The sequence below is a fragment of the Puma concolor genome, chromosome B2, assembly GCF_028749965.1.
Source record: "Puma concolor isolate L17-30 chromosome B2, mPumCon1.1.hap2, whole genome shotgun sequence".
NCBI lineage: Eukaryota > Metazoa > Chordata > Mammalia > Carnivora > Felidae > Puma > Puma concolor.
In genome coordinates this window covers 126,642,068-126,658,081 of record NC_141671.1, presented here as the reverse complement: position 1 = coordinate 126,658,081, position 16,014 = coordinate 126,642,068, and the positions used below count along the sequence as shown (strand labels likewise).

The 16,014-nt window shown below is 42.8% G+C and overlaps 1 protein-coding gene across 7 annotated transcripts in view; it reads right to left on the bottom strand.

Moving 5' to 3' along the window:
* Window positions 1-16,014, bottom strand: part of ARFGEF3 (ARFGEF family member 3) — a 188,889-nt gene that overhangs the window by 80,269 nt on the left and 92,606 nt on the right. For all 7 annotated transcript variants that reach the window (XM_086707978.1, XM_086707973.1, XM_086707972.1 and 4 more), the window contains 3 exons: window positions 13,409-13,513; window positions 12,189-12,522; window positions 190-302 (listed from right to left, as the gene is read on the bottom strand). In XM_086707978.1, the coding sequence (XP_086564104.1) occupies window positions 190-302; window positions 12,189-12,522; window positions 13,409-13,513 (552 nt within the window). The remainder of the gene's footprint in view (window positions 1-189; window positions 303-12,188; window positions 12,523-13,408; window positions 13,514-16,014) is intronic.

The window sequence follows — 16,014 nt, the reverse complement described above, 5'->3', positions numbered from 1 at the left end:
GGAAAGTTACAGGATTGTAATACATTGAGATAAGACTTCTCATATGGCTTGCGGGGACATTATTGAACAATAACATTCCACTTAAGGCAGATTCATAAAAATTTCAGGGCCTTAAAAACAAGGTCAAGTGCATTCAGAGAAGCATCGCTCGCCAAACAATAGTAGGTGGAAAAGGGGAATGTATCATACAGTTTGAGAAGATCCAGATGAGACTTTCGTTTTGAAATTGATCTTTTTCTGGATTCTGGTTCAGTGGAGCCGGGTCCTGCCAAATCACAGAGGCGCTGTGGGCTCCCAAGTAGCTTTAAGAAAAGGGGGGGAAAATAACAGTAAAGTGAACACCATAAAAAAGCACAAGGTCTTAAAATTGTGAGTTCAAAGAGACATGTACGCTCTCTATTGATTGACACACTCGAAAAAAACCCCACAACTGTTTGGAACTACAAATCTTTTTTTTTTTTTTAATTTTTTTTAACGTTTATTCATTCTTGAGACAGAGAGAGACACAGCATGAACAGGGGAGGGGCAGAGAGAGAGGGAGACACAGAATCAGAAGCAGGCTCCAGGCTCTGAGCCATCAGCCCAGAGCCCGACGCAGGGCTTGAACCCATGGTCCGTGAGATCGTGACCTGAGCTGAAGTTGGACGCTCAACCGACTGAGCCACCCAGGTGCCCCTGGAACTACAAATCTTAATAGAACTGATCTAAGTATCCATCTTGTCACAGAACACACATAGGGTTCCCAGGTCCTCAGTTCAGGACTGGCTTAGACAAAGCAAATTCTCTAAGGGGTTGTTTCAAAAACTTTTATAGCACAGAACAATAAAGCACTTGTATCTACGTTCTTTAGTGAGAATGGCCTCTAATTTAACTTCCCTCTACTCTCTTTGTCTCACTTTGCTATCGGAGCCGGCTAGCTGCAAACTGCATTGATCAAGCATACCCAGAACATTCTCCAGAATAGATCATATGGGAGGGCACAAAACGAGTCTTAAATTTAAGAGAAATGAAATCATATCAGGAGTCTTTTCTGATCACATTGGCACGAAACTAGAAATTAATTACATGAGGAAAACTGGGAAATTCACAAATATGTGAATTTTAAACAACATGCTACCAAACAACTAACGGGTCAAAGAAGAAACGAAAAGAGAAATTAAAAAAGACCTTGAGACAAACAAAAATGGAAATATAACACCCCCATATTTATGGGATGCAGAAAAAGCAGTTTCAAAAGAAAAATTTAGAGCAGTAAATGCCTACCTCAAAAAAATAAGAAGAGTCTCAAACAAATAATGTAACGTTACACTTTAAGGAACTAGAAAAAGAACAGGTGAAGCCTAAAGTTAGTAGAAGGAAGTAAATAAGAAAGATGACAGCAGACATAAATGAAATAGAGACTAAAAAACAACAGAAAAGATCAATGAAACTAAGAGTCGATTCTTTGGAAAGATAAAATTGACACACTTTTATTAGACTCGCCAGGAAAAAAAAAACTGGAAGATTTAAATAAAATCAGAAATGAAAGAGGTGTTACAACTGATACCACAGAAATACAAAAGACCCCAAGAGACTCTTATAAAAATGATATGTCAACAAATTGGACAACCTAGAAGAAAAGAATACATTTCCAGAAATATATGACCTACCAAGACTGAATCATGAAGGAACAGAATATCTGAATAGATCAATTACTGGTAAGGAGATTGAATCAGTAATCAAAAGCCTCCCAACTAACAAAAGTCCAAGACCAGATGACTTAACCAGTGAATCCTACCAAACATTCAAGGGATTAATATCAATCCTTCTCAAACTCTTCCAAAAAGCAGAAAAGGAGGGGATTCTTTTCTTTCGAATTTTTTTTTTTTTTTTTTTTAGTGTTTATGTATTTTTGAGACAGCATGAGCAGGAGAGGAGCCGGGAGGGAGGAAGACACAGAATCCAAAGCAGGCTCCAGGCTCCTAGCTGTCAGCATATAGCCCAATGCAGGGCTCAAACTCACTAGCTATGAGATCGTGACCTGAGCTGAAGTTGGACGCTTAACCGACTAAGCCACCCAGGCGCCCCAGGAGGGGACTCTTTCAAACTCATTTTATGAGGCTGTCATCACCCTGATGCTAAAACTTGACAAGGACACCACAAGAAGAGAAAATTAGAGGCCAACATCTCTGATGAACATAGATGCAAAAATTCTCAATAAAATGTGATCAAACCAAATTCAACAACGTATTAAGAGGATCATATACCATAATCAAGTGGGATTTATTCTAGGGATGCAAAGATGGTTCAAGTGACTGAGCCACAAATTAGTCAAGTGATTCACAACGTTAACAAAATGAAGGACAAAATGAAAAGATAATTTCAATTGATGCAGAAAAAGCATTTGACAAAATTCCACATCCACTTATGATAAAAACTCTCAAAAAGGTGGGTGGAGACGGAATATATCTCAACATAATAAAGGCCATATATTTCAAATAGCATCCTATTCAACAGTAAAAAGCCAAAAGTTTTTCCTCTGAGATCAGGAGCAAGACAAGGATGCCAATCTTGCCACTTTTATTCAACATAGTATCGTCAGTCCTAGCTACAGCAATCAGGCAAGAAAAAGAAGTAAAAGGCATCCAAACTGGAAAGGAAGAAATAAAACTGTCACTATTTGCAGATGGCATGATATTATATATAGAAAACCCTACAGACTCTTTTAAAAAACTGTTAGAACTAACAAATGAATTCAGAGAATTTGCAGGGTACAAAATCAGCATATAAAAAAATCTGTTGCATTTCCATACACTAATGAACTATCAGAAAGAGAAATCAAGAAAATACTCCTATTTACGAGGCATCAAAAAATAAGGAAATGCCTAAGAATAAATTTAACCAAGGAGGTGAAAGACCAGTATACTGAAAACTATAAGACATTAATAAAATAAATTGAAGATGACACAAATAAATGGAAGGATGTTCTGTGCTCATGGATTCAAAGAATTAATCTTGTTAAAATGCCCTTACTACCCAAAGCAATCTACAGATTCAATGCAATCTCTACCAAATTTCCAATGGCATTTTTCACGGAAACAGAACAAACAATCCTGAAATTTGTATGGAACCATAGAAGACCTGGAATAGCCAAAGCAATCTTGAGAAAGATAAAAACAGGAGCCATCACACTCCCTGATTCAAACCTTATTACAAAGCTATGGTAATTAAAACATTATGGCACTGCATAAAAACGGACGCATAGATCAAAAAGAACAGAATAGAAAGCCTAGAAATAAGTCTATACGTGTATGTCAATTAATATATAACAAAGGAGGCAGGAATATACAATCGGAGAAGGACAATCCCTTCAACAAATGGTGCTTGGAATGCTGGACAGACACAAGCAAAAGAATGAAAATAGACGACTGTCTTCCACCATACAGAAAAATTAACTCAAGATGGATTGAAGGCTTGGATGTAGGCCTTGAGACCATAAAACTCTTAGAAGAAAACATAGGCAGTAAGCTCCTTGACATGAGTTTTGCAGATGACTTTTAAAATCTGATACCAAGTAAAAACAACAAAAGCAAAAATGATCATGTGGGACCACATCACACTAAAAAGCTTCTGCACAGCAAAGGAAACCATCAACAAAATGAAAAGGCCACATACTGAAAGTATTTGTAAGTCACGTATCTGATAAGGGGTTAATATCCAAAATACAGAAAGAACTCCTATCACTCAATAAAAAGATAAAAAAAAAACCCAAACAATCCAATTTTAAAACTGGGTAAAGGACTTGAGTAGACATTTCTCCAAAGAAGACATACAGATGGCCAATGGACATATGAAAAGATATTCAACATCAATCATCACCTGGGAAATACAAATCAAAACCTCAATGAGATACTACCTCAGACCTGTTAGAATGGCTATTATCAAAAAGACTAGGGGTGCCTAGGTGGCTCAATCAGTTAAGTATCTGAGTCTTGGTTTTAGTTCAGGTCATGATCTCATGGTTCACAGGATCAAACCCCTCATCGGGATCTGTGCTGACAGCATGGAGCCTGCTTGGGATTCTCTCTCTCCCTCTCTCTCTCTCTCTGCCTCTCTCCCACTCATGCATGTGTTCTCTCACTCAATAAATAAACTTAAAAAAAAGACTAGAAAAAACAAGTGTTGGCAAGGATGTGGAGAAAAAAGAATCCTTGTGCATAGCTGGTGGGAATGTAAATTGGTACAGCCCCTATAGTAAACAGTATGGAAGTGCCTCAAAAAATTAAAATAGACTGCCATACAATCCATCGATTACACTTCTGAATAATTATCTGAAGAAAATGAAAACACAAATTCAAAAAAGATACATGTACCCCCATGGTTATTGCAGCATTATTTACAATAGCCAAAATATGGAAACAACCTAAGTATCTCTCAAAGGATAAGTGGATAATCCAAAGAAGATGTCGCATACCCGCCCCCCCCCCCCCACAGAGAAATACTACTCAGCCATAAAAAAGAATGAAATCTAGGGCGCCTGGGTGGCGCAGTTGGTTAAGCGTCCGACTTCAGCCAGGTCGCGATCTCGCGGTCTGTGAGTTCGAGCCCCGCGTCGGGCTCTGGGCTGATGGCTCAGAGCCTGGAGCCTGTTTCCGATTCTGTGTCTCCCTCTCTCTCTGCCCCTCGCCCGTTCATGCTCTGTCTCTCTCTGTCCCAAAAATAAATAAACGTTGAAAAAAAAAAATTTAAAAAAAAAAAAAAAAAAAAAAGAATGAAATCTTGTCATTTGTGGTAACATTGATGAAACTAAAGAGTGTTATGCTAAGTGAAACAAGTCAGACAAAGAAAGACAAATATTGTATAATATCTCTTATAGGTAGAATCTTGAAAAACAAAAAAACAAAAGATCACGCTCATAGTTACAGAAAATTGGTGGTTGTCAGAGGTGAGGGGTGAGGGGATGGAAAAAATGGATGAAGGGGGTCAAAAGGTAAAACAACTTTTAAAAAATTAAAAAGAACACATGGGTTGAGGAGTATTCCCTCATTCTATTCCTTGGAAAAGCTCACATATTATTGGAACTATCCATTCCTTAACGGTTGGTATAACTTGTTTTTAAAGTTGTATGGGGCCAGTGGTTGTTTTTTTTTTTAATTTTTTAAAATTTATTTTTATTTTTATTTTGTTTTAGGGAACAATTTTTAACTACTGATTCAATTTTTTTAAAAGTTTCTAGGGGCGCCTGGGTGGCACAGTCGGTTAAGCGTCCGACTTCAGCCAGGTCACGATCTCGCGGTCTGTGAGTTCGAGCCCCGCGTCAGGCTCTGGGCTGATGGCTCAGAGCCTGGAGCCTGCTTCCGATTCTGTGTCTCCCTCTCTCTCTACCCCTCCCCCATTCATGCTGTCTCTCTCTGTCTTAAAAAAATAAATAAATGTTGAAAAAAAAAATGTTTAAAAGTTTCTAGAACTATTTAGGTCCTCAATTTCTCAGCTTGTTAAAGGCTATGCTATTTCCCAGGGATTTATCTATTTTATCTAAATTTTCAAATTTACTGGCATCAGTGGCCTTATTAGACCTTGATTTCTTTAACGTTTCTAACATTTATAGTTCCAAGTGTGTTTTCATTCTTATTTCTACTTAGTTGTTTTTACCTATTCTGGGATTTTGTGATTGCTTTTATCAAGAGTTTTTCAATTTCCTCAGTTTTTTTAGACCCCTGATATTTTTCACTTTAGTGATCCACTATATTTGCTTTTATCACATTACTTTCTGCTTTTATCTTCTTTATTTTTCCTCTTTTCTACCTTCTTTGAATTAAATCTGCTCTTCTTTTCCCAACTCTCTAACTTGGAGAATTAGAATATTAATTGTAGGCTTCCTAACTTTCAATATAAGCATTTTAAGCTATCAATACCCTTGTATATAGCGCTTTGGCTACATCCTACAAGTTTTCACATATAGAATTCTCATTACTGTTCAGTATAATTAGTTATTATTTCCATGTGTTAGATGTCTTTAAACAAAATTTTATTTTGAGGCTAATTCAGGAAAAGATTGGGCTAAGTGCATTGGAAAAGACTTTCAATCACTATGTCCATTATTTTCAAAGTGATTTACACTCATGGGAAAAGGTATATTAAGTAGAAAAAGTTGTATCTTAAGGGGCACTTCTCTTTCCCTCTCTCCTTCTACATTTCTTTTGGACCCCAGAAATTGGGAACTTCTACTCTCTTGGAGGCAAAGAAATGAAGCTTCCAATTTTCTCTACACATTTTATTTTTTTTAAATCAAAATATATTTACCTTTTTTCAGGAACAGAATTTAATGATTCATCACTTACAAAAAATACCCAGTGCTCATCCCAACCAGGGTCCTCCTTAATGTCCCTCGTCCATTTAGCCTTTCCCCCAACCCTGCCAGCAACCCTCAGTTTGTTCTTTCTTATGGTTTGTTCCCTCTCCGTTTTGTATTATTTTTGCTTCCCTTTCCTTATGTTCTTCTGTTTGGTATCTTAAATTCCACATATGAGTGAAATCATATGATATTTGTCTTTCTCTGGCTTATTTCACTTCGCATAATACACTCTAGTTCCACCCACATTGTTGCAAATGGCAAGATTTCATTCTTTTTGATCGAGTAATATTCCATTAAATATATGTACCACATCTTTATCCATTCATCAGTCGATGGACATTTGGGCTCTTTCCATACTTTGGCTATTGTTGATAGTGCTGCTATAAACATTGGGATGCACGTGTCCCTTCAAATCAGCATTTTGGTATCCTTTGGATAAATACCTAGTAGTGCAATTGCTGGGTCACAGGGTAGTTCTATCTTTAATTTTTTGAGGAACCTCCATACTGTTTTCCAGAGCGGCTGCACCAGTCTGCTCTCCCACCAACAGTGCAAAAGGGTTCCCCTTTCTCTGCATCCTCACCAACATCTGTCGTTGCCTGAGTTGTTAATTTTAGCCATTCTGACAGGTGTGAGGTAGTATCTCCTTGTGGTTTTGATTTGTATTTCCCTGATGATGAATGATGTTGAGCATTTTTTCATGTGTCAATTGGCCATCTGGATGTCTTCTTTGGAAAACTGTTTATGTCTTTTGCCCATTTCTTCACTGGATTATTTGTTTTTTGGGTGTTGAGTTTGGTAAGTTCTTTATAGATTTTGGATACTTACCCTTTATCTGATACATCATTTGCAAATATCTTCTGCCATTGCCTTTTAGTTTTGTTGTTTCCTTTGCTGTGCAGAAGCTTTTTATCTTGATGAAGTCCCAATAGTTCATTTTTGCTTTTGTTTCCCTTGCCTCTGGAGACATGTCAAGTAAGAAGTTTCTGTGGTCAAGAGCGGAGAGGTTGTTGCCTGTTTTCTCCTCTAGGATTTTGATGGCTTCCTGTCTTACATTTAGGTCTTTCATCCATTTTGAGTTTATTTTTGCGTATGGTGTAAGAGAGTGGTCCAGGTTCATTTTTCTGCATGTCGCTGTCCAGTTTTCCCAACACCATTTGCTGAGAAGACTGTCCTTATCCCATTGGATATTCTTTCCCACTTTGTCAAAGATTAGTTGGCCATATGTTTGTGGGTCCATTTCTGAGTTCTCTATTCTGTTCCATTGATCTGAGTGTCTGTTTTTGTGCCAGTACCATACTGTCTTGATGATTACAGCTTTGTAATACAGCTTGAAGTCTGGAATTGTGATGCCTCCTGTTTCGGTTTTCTTTTTCAAGATTGCTTTGGTTATTCGGGGTCTTTTCTGGTTCCATATAAAGTTTAGGATTGTTTGTTCTAGTTCTGTGAAGAATGCTGGTATTATTTTGATAGGGATTGCATTGAATATGTAGATTGTTTGGGGGAGTACTGACATTTTATTTTTTTGAAAAAATTTTTTAATGTTTATTTTTGAGAGAGAGAGAGAGAGTCAGAGCACCAGTGGGGGAGGGACAGAGAAAGAGAGGGAGACACACAATCTGAAGCAGATTCCAGGCTCTGAACTGTCAGCACAGAGCCCAACATGGGGCTCAAACCCAGGAGCTGAGCTATGAGATCATGACCTGAGCCCAAGTCCAATACTAAACTGAGCCACCCAAGCGTCCCTTATTTTTTTGACATTGAAAGAGTCAAGTTTCCCTCCCCCCTTTCCCTCCCTTTCCTTTCCTCTCCCTTTTTTTTCCTTCCTCTCCCACTCTTCTCCCTCTCCTACCTGCCTAGTCTCCTCCTTCTTCTCCCCCCTGCCCCCACTCTCTCTCATGCTACCTGCCAGGCCTGCACCCAAGTGAAGCTGGTGGGGTCTAAGTGCCTCTAGCTGTCCCATCCCTTGATACAAAGGTAAGTGCATTTCAGGGGCAGCATGGCTGTGGGGAATGTCACTTTCTTTTTGGATCTTATTACATTCTTGAATCTAACCTTACCAGTAACAAATTAGATGACAATATTTAATTCCCACATTAATCTTGTGTTTACTTCTCAGTTGTTTCCAAATCTGGAGGGAAAGGGCACTGAGTGATTACGATTCTGAAGAACCCTCAACAACTGCTTGAAGAAAGGCAAGACACGTTTAATCCCAGCTTCTTGCTGTGGGAATGAGGGATGTGATGTCAAGTGGCTGGGATGTCAAAGGTCTGATTAAAGATTAGGGAACTCCTTCTGAAGCCCGACCATGGGAGAGAGAAAAGGAAGCAAGGTGTACTATTGATCATTGTTCATTTTGGGGGAAAGCAGAAACAGGAAAGAGAATGTGCTTCGAAAAACAAAATGTCCTGTCTTTGATTAATGGGCGCACAGCGCACATGGCAGAGTGACAAATTACAAAGAGAACAGGGAAATAACACACCAAGCATTCAAACTCCGATAGGCTAAGCAAACATTCTGGTGCCCAGTGGTTTTCCTTGGGTGCACAGACTGCACATTTTGGTTTCCAGGTTACCAACCTCCCCCAATTATTGGTTGTCATAGCGAGTGGAGGTCCCACTTGTCACAATAACCTGGCCCATGTCAGTCTGCTGTGCTCCATGGGGCAGCACCGTCTGGACATGCTATTTAGGCGCTGGTGTCTAATTCCAGCCTTGCCCTGTAAGATAATCTCGGGAAGCTAGAAAATCTATGAGAAGGGGAAAACATATTTCCTCTGCAGTCATAAAGAAATTATCATGTAGGGGCACCTTGGTGGCTCAGTCGGTTAAGTGTCCGCCTTCGGCTCAGGTCATGATCTCACGGTCCGTGAGTTCGAGCCCTGCGTCGGGCTCTGTGCTGACCACTCAGAGCCTGGAGCCTGTTTCAGATTCTGTGTCTCCCTCTCTCTCTGCCCCTCCCCTGTTCATGCTCTGTCTCTCTCTGTCTCAAAAATAAATAAACGTTAGAAAAAAAATTAAAAAAAAAGAAATTATCATGTCAAATACATGTAGACACCTCCAGACCCCGTATGCAATGTATTTACTTAGCATTCACTCATCAAGTGGATCCACCATAAGTAGCCACAACCCCAGTGCCGGTCAACCCTGAGTGGGAAAGAAAGGTTGCTGCTGCTTACAAAACGTTGTCTTTGAAGATAGTCTGTCTTCAGGGCCATCTGTCATTCAGTCAAAATTTATCGAGCACTTATTCGGATTCAAGCACTGCAGTGTTGGATACCGGGTTGGGGGTGGGGAGAGGGAACCCAAGAAAGCAACGGATACAAACACGTATTTGAGAAGAAGTTTGCACCATGTGGAAATGTTCAGTGGGATGGGACGTACAATTAATTGCTAAATGAGGGAATTTAGAGAAGAGCAAAAGTAGTGGTTTGGGGAGGCAGCAGTGTGAAGGAGGAGGGTTTTGACGGCACAGAGAGCTGTTCTTCGAACATCCGGGTTCATGGGGCGGCCCTGCTACTCACAAGGACTTTGGGCAAGTAACTTCGACTCATGGAGCCCCAGCCTCCCCACCGAGAAACCGGGAGTAGTGTTACCTTCCTAAGAAAGTTTGTAAATCAACTAACATGCAGTGCCGGCTGCGCCTGGCACATTTCAATCAACTGCTTGACGCTAAGTGGAATGGCCCGTGGGGAGACGGGAGGGGAGTCTGAATGGAAGCAGGAGCCTGGGAGCTGAACGGAGCAAGGTCGGTCAGGTGGAACGAGGGTGATGACAGGAAATGAGGACGACGACAGAAGGGTCTAGCAACGGGGCAGAGGAATTCAGACTTGACGGAAGAGGCAACAGGAGCCATGAGAGCCCGAAAATAAACTGTTAACAGTGGTGATTGAGAAGTCTAAGTCCAGAAGGACAAAAGGAAGGAAACAGGCAGCCGGAGAGCAGAGCTAGAATTAGAGCCCCACTCTAGGCAGGAGGTCATGAGGAAGAGTGAGTTCCAGCCTCCACATGTTTTTTCTTTTCCTTGGGAAAGCAATAAGCATGCCAAATGTCTGTCTGGCCCTTTATGCTTGCAGAGTACCGATGCAAACCGCATGGCATTTTGAACCTTTGGAAGATTACTACTAGGCACGGATACAAAACTGTAGGCTCAGAGTTAAACGCTTGAGCTACTATAACCTAGCTGGGGAGTGGCAGAGAGAGGATCCAAACTCTGACTCTTCAACTGAGGCTTAAGAAGGGGGTAGCTGAGCCAGCAGGGGAACGGGGGCTCCTAGAATCACTGGCATTGCAATATCAAAGTCAAGTACGGTAGTAAGCGCGCTGTAGGAAAAGACCTTGGGTTTCAGGTCAGACAGACCGGGGTGTATACCCTTTCTCTTTCTTTGGGACCTTGCGCAAATCATTTGACTCTCTGAAGCCTCAGTTTCTTTGCGGGAGGGAAAATTCATTTTTTCTGGCATCGTGTCTCTGCGGGGAGGAACATTCGGTGGAATAAAATCCTGGACCTCTCTCCTCTCTCTCTCACTTCCTCCTAATTGAGGAGGGGGAGTCTGATCTCACTGGTGAACGTAGGGGGAGCTGAACATGAGTAGCCAGCCTCTTCCTCTTTCTTCCCCTTGAAGATCTGCCTATTCAGAGAAAGCCCATTCTGCTCCCGTTTATAAACTTAACAAGGGTAGGGCTGGGTCCCCAAGGGAGCTGGGTGGTGAGAAACTAGTCTAGTCTCACTTGCCTCCAAAGCTGTATTGTGTTCGTCAACCTGGGACTGATCAGTTATTAAAGCTGACCCTTTGTTTGTATTGCCTGAAGCTGTGATAGGGAAAAGAAATAACATTTTTCACTAGTACAGTTGATATACAACATCCAAGAGTTATCAAGAGTATTAGAGATAATATATGTGAAGTGCTGGGCATAGAGAAGGTAAGGATTCAAAGGTTATTATTGTGTGCTCATAGATTTTCGTAACCACAATTAGATCTGAATCACTCCTTCGTTTCTAGAAATATTGAGTCAGAACTTTCCATTGTTCGTTACAATCAAATCTTGTTAAAGCAACACCAAGGGGCATTTTAAATTAAGCTTTTGAGAAACTGATGAGTAGCAAATATTACTTTAAATAAATGAATCATCAACAAGGGAAATTTGCTACTCTGGGTTTGTTGTTGTTTTGGTGTAGGAACCAAAAGCAAAGGCAACGAACACGTGCACAAATACAAAAACGTGGGTCTCTTTTCTTTTTGGTTGAGAGACAGCAGAGAAATTCTTATTTGAAGTACCTTCACAATAACCCTAATTCCTCCTCAAAACCATGAAGGAGCACACGGGGATGGCTGTTACAAGCTGGACAATCTTTACCTTCTCACAGGGGTCATGATGTTTGGGATATGAGGCCTAAGAAGGAATGAGGCAAAGGGATTCCTTTTAATAGTCAGAGATTAGTGATGGTTTTGTTTTGTTTTGTTTTGTTTTTGGATAATATACAACATGAGTAGAAAATCACTTGGAAATCCAATTTTGGCAAAAGGGAATAAACACATATAGCTGCACAAACAGCACCTAAGGGAACGGGATGAAATCAGCCTGGGGCCCGGTCAGATGCCTGCAGCTTGAATTATCAATGGCTTTGCATCGGTCAGCACCCATCGACCCCTCCTTCCCCGGGCTCCCAACACATGGATACACGCCCCCGTCCTAAAGATGCTGCCCGTGACTGGATACCACGTAGTAACAAGTAAGTTTGAGCAGGTGCCTGGCAAACATTTTCTGAGTGCTTTCTGCGTGTAAGACACAATGTGCAGATAACGCCTCCCGCCATCTGGCCAGCACGGTGGCGTTCTTCGGGGCCTCCTTACCTCTTTCATGATTTTGATGGCTTCCACCCGGTGTTGGGGTGGCGGATAGAGCAGCACCCGGTGATACAGGGACTGGAGCACGGGCTTCATGGAGTCCACCGACCCCACCAGCCGGACCAGCTCGGCCGCGATGTAGTAAATGGTCCGAGCCACCGGCCCGCTCAGGGCTGGCGCCGTGGAGGAGCAGCCCGACCCCCGGCCGTGGTCGGAAACTCCCGGAGATGCAGAGTCCGACTCGACGCCCGCACCGGCGCTGCTGCTGTGAGCGGAGGTGATGGTTTTGTCATGAATTGGATTCCCCAGGATCACGATGAGAGCAGGGCAAAGGTTCTTCCTGGGAAGACACAGGAGGAAACATCCGTTCCGCGACAAGCCGAAATGACAAACTGTGAATATTACCCCTGATGCTACAAAAATGGCTAGTACGAGTTGGGTTCTTTACTGCCCCTCTTTTTGGCTAATGTCCTGCCTCCGTTTTCCGCGTCTCTCCGTCACTTCTAGGTATACGAAGAGAATACTTTTTCTCGGAACTCAAGGCAGAATTGACTAAAGAAAATCCCAGGAGAAGTATTAAGAAACTGTCTTACGTAAAGAAACAGACTCAAAATGCTAAATGGCTTCGTCAGAGTGACTCATTTTACTATAAATAACAAAATTATTTCTACTTCTAATTTCAGAAGTTAATTTGAAATTCTGACACATGGTACTGTCACATCATTCGATTTCCTCCCTGTGGAAAAGCCCCGGAACCCACAGTAACTAGCTGGCTGCCTGCGGGCCCTGTCACTTGTGTGTACCTCTGGCTATAATTAAGTGACTCGTCTGCACGTTGAGATGGAGAATGTACCACGGAAGGGCTAAGAATAACACTCAGTCGCTCTTGCCCCCCTGTGCAACCTTCTGGTGCCTTCGCATACTTTTAGGATAGACCGGTAACCTAGAAAACAATCCCCTCCTTCCTGAGTCTCATGATCCCGTGGTGTCAACAAAATGCAGGAGGGCCCTGGAGACCTATTTTGTTAAAAAAAAAAAAAAATCATAAGCTTCTCTCTATCCTGGTCTAGTGCATGCAAGCAAAACAATTTTCCTGCTTTCTAAAGCACGTGCCCACGGGCGAGATGACCAGTAGGTCACGGATGCCATGGGAGGGGACCCCCACTCACGGCTAGAAGGGGAGAACGCTCGAGTTGGGGTTGGGGGGTGTGAGGACGGGTGCTCACCAGATCAGGTCTGTGAAACCTCTGTGCAGGTGCATGGAGGGGGAGGAGCTGCTGAGCACGGACAGGATGCACTCGGAGTACAGGAGCTGTAGCTGCTGCTGGTCGCTACGGAAGAACAAAATCAGCGTGCAGACGCATGCCAGGTAAGGGCAAAATTGAAAAGGTGATGTGTGGGAAATGCTTGGAAAAATAGCAGGCGTTAGAGAAGTCTTAATTTGGGGGGGGGCGGTTGGCATTATGGGTTGAATTGTATCCCCCTCCAAATTTATATGTTGGAAGTCCAAACCCCTGGTACGTCAGAACATACATCAGAACCGGAATCAGGAAGAATTTAATGTGCAAGCACATATTTACTACAGACATATGATACTTTGAAGAGAATTCATTCAAGAATCCTGGAATCCTGGAAGGGAATGGTCAGAAATAAAAGAACTTGCTTTGAAAAATCTTTGGTTGTGTCTCTTTTCTCATAACATAAAGTAAATAAATGCCAAAAGGAAGCTTCGCGCCCTCAGTTCATATAACTTCCAGGACGGTGGCGGGGGGTGGGGGGGGGGGCGGCTGGTGGTGGCAGGGAAAGGCAAGACCAGGGACAGGCAGACTAGAACCCTGAGACAGGAAGGAAGAGAAGTTAGCACCAGTCCCAAACTCCAGAAGGTCACATACACACACAACTGTCAAAGGGAGAAAGGTTGCACAGATCCAAGAGCAAGGATTGCAAGAGAGGGGCCCGTGGGTCCCTGGTTTAAGCACTGTGTTAGATACCTTGGCGATCGGTCTCTGCAAAATTGACATCAAGCTGGTTGGCGAGCTATACGCCAAAGGCAAAATCCTGCCCATGGCCTCATGAACCAGACATGCTTTTCACGTTTTTAAAGGTTATAAAACAGTAACAGAAATGAACAGTGAGCAGAGGCAGAGGCAGTATGTGGCCCTTTACGGCAAACTCTGCTCATCTCCTCGTCCAAAGAGAACTGTGCAATGATTCAGATAGTGAGTAATCCAAATACTAATGCCATTATTCTGAAGAAGGGAACTCCGCTCATATTTGGATGTACTCTACCACACCCCCTAAGCGGGGAAGAAGAGATGGGTAAAGGCTGAAACTTATTACCACGAAACTTATTACCATTCGCCAAGAGGAAGGTGGTGGTTGGAGGAAGAATAAGAAAGGCAAGACTGGGGCGCCTGGGTGGCACAGTCGGTTAAGCAGCCGACTTCGGCTCAGGTCATGATCTCACGGTCTGTGGGTTCGAGCCCCACGTCAGGCTCTGTGCTGACAGCTCAGAGCTTGGAGCCTGTTTCAGATTCTGTGTCTCCCTCTCTCTGACCCTCCCCCGTTCATGCTCTGTCTCTGTCTCAAAAATAAATAAATGTTAAAAAAAAAAAATTAAAAAAAAAAAAAGAAAGGCAAGACATACTTAGCCATTTTGGGGCCAGGTCAGGACTTTCGGTTTCCATACTCCTACACCCACATGCTTCCCTACCCTTCTGAGCAAGACCTTGTTCCTGGCAGGAAGAGCACATTCTTCATTAGAAGAGACTAGAGACTCTCTAGAGTCTAGACTAGACTAGAGAGACAAGAGACTAGAGAGACAAGTAAACAAGTGGGTAAAGCACTGTGGAGGAAGTGCTACAGGTGAATGATTTAAACACAAGGTTCTAACGAGAGCACAGGAGTGGCATCGAATCCTTAGAAAGATCCAGAAAGAATTTCTAAAGGAAGTGGTATCTTCACGGAGACCTGAAGTTCAAGTAGGAGTCTTGCCTGGCAGCGTGGGGGAGACGGTGTGTGTGGAGCACAGGAGAGAGGGTGGTGGTAGTCTGTGGTTGGAGCAAAGTGTGAAGATACCATCAGCAAGAGGCAGGACGCGAGTGGTGGCAGGGGTCAGATCAGAAAGGGTCTTGGAGGACTTGTCTGGACAGTCAAGGCTCCTATGAGTATCTACAGGGTGTGCCACAGCAATATCGCAAGCTCAAGTAATCAGACCCCATGACAGACAGGATGCGTTGCCAAGGTAACTGGCCTGGGAGTCTCCTTGGAGACCGAACGCGGCAGCTTTTCTGTGGGCTGCGACAGTCTGCAAAAACGGGTGCCCGTGCCTCACGAGTCACGTCATTAAAGGAGCTGTCTGAAATGTAAGCAAATTCCACACGTGCCCCTTGCTAGATCCACATATGCGTGTGCACAGTGTGTGCGTTTCTTATTTGTCTGACCATAGACACACAAATATGTGAAAAGCACAAGGCAGAGAGAAGCCCAGAAACCAGCCAACTCTTTCAAAACACACAAGGAACAATCTGCCTACTTAGGAGGGTGGTGGGTCCCTTGGCCTGGTCTTCTGTTTGAGCATTTCATGGCTGGCAGGTTGAGTGTTGGCTGGGTTTCGTTTGCTGCTCATCTCTGAATCTCTTCCCAGGCTCAAGATCCACGGGGAGCAACTCCCGTGAGTGGGCCAGTGGGCCGTGAAGGCTGAGCAACCACCCGTCCTGGCAAGGCGGCTGCAAGGGTAATCTGGCGGCATGTTCTGGATCTCTGGAGTTCTTAATTTTTTTTTTTTTTTTTAATTATTAGTCATTTTGACCTTACCTCCCTTTGAGGTGGT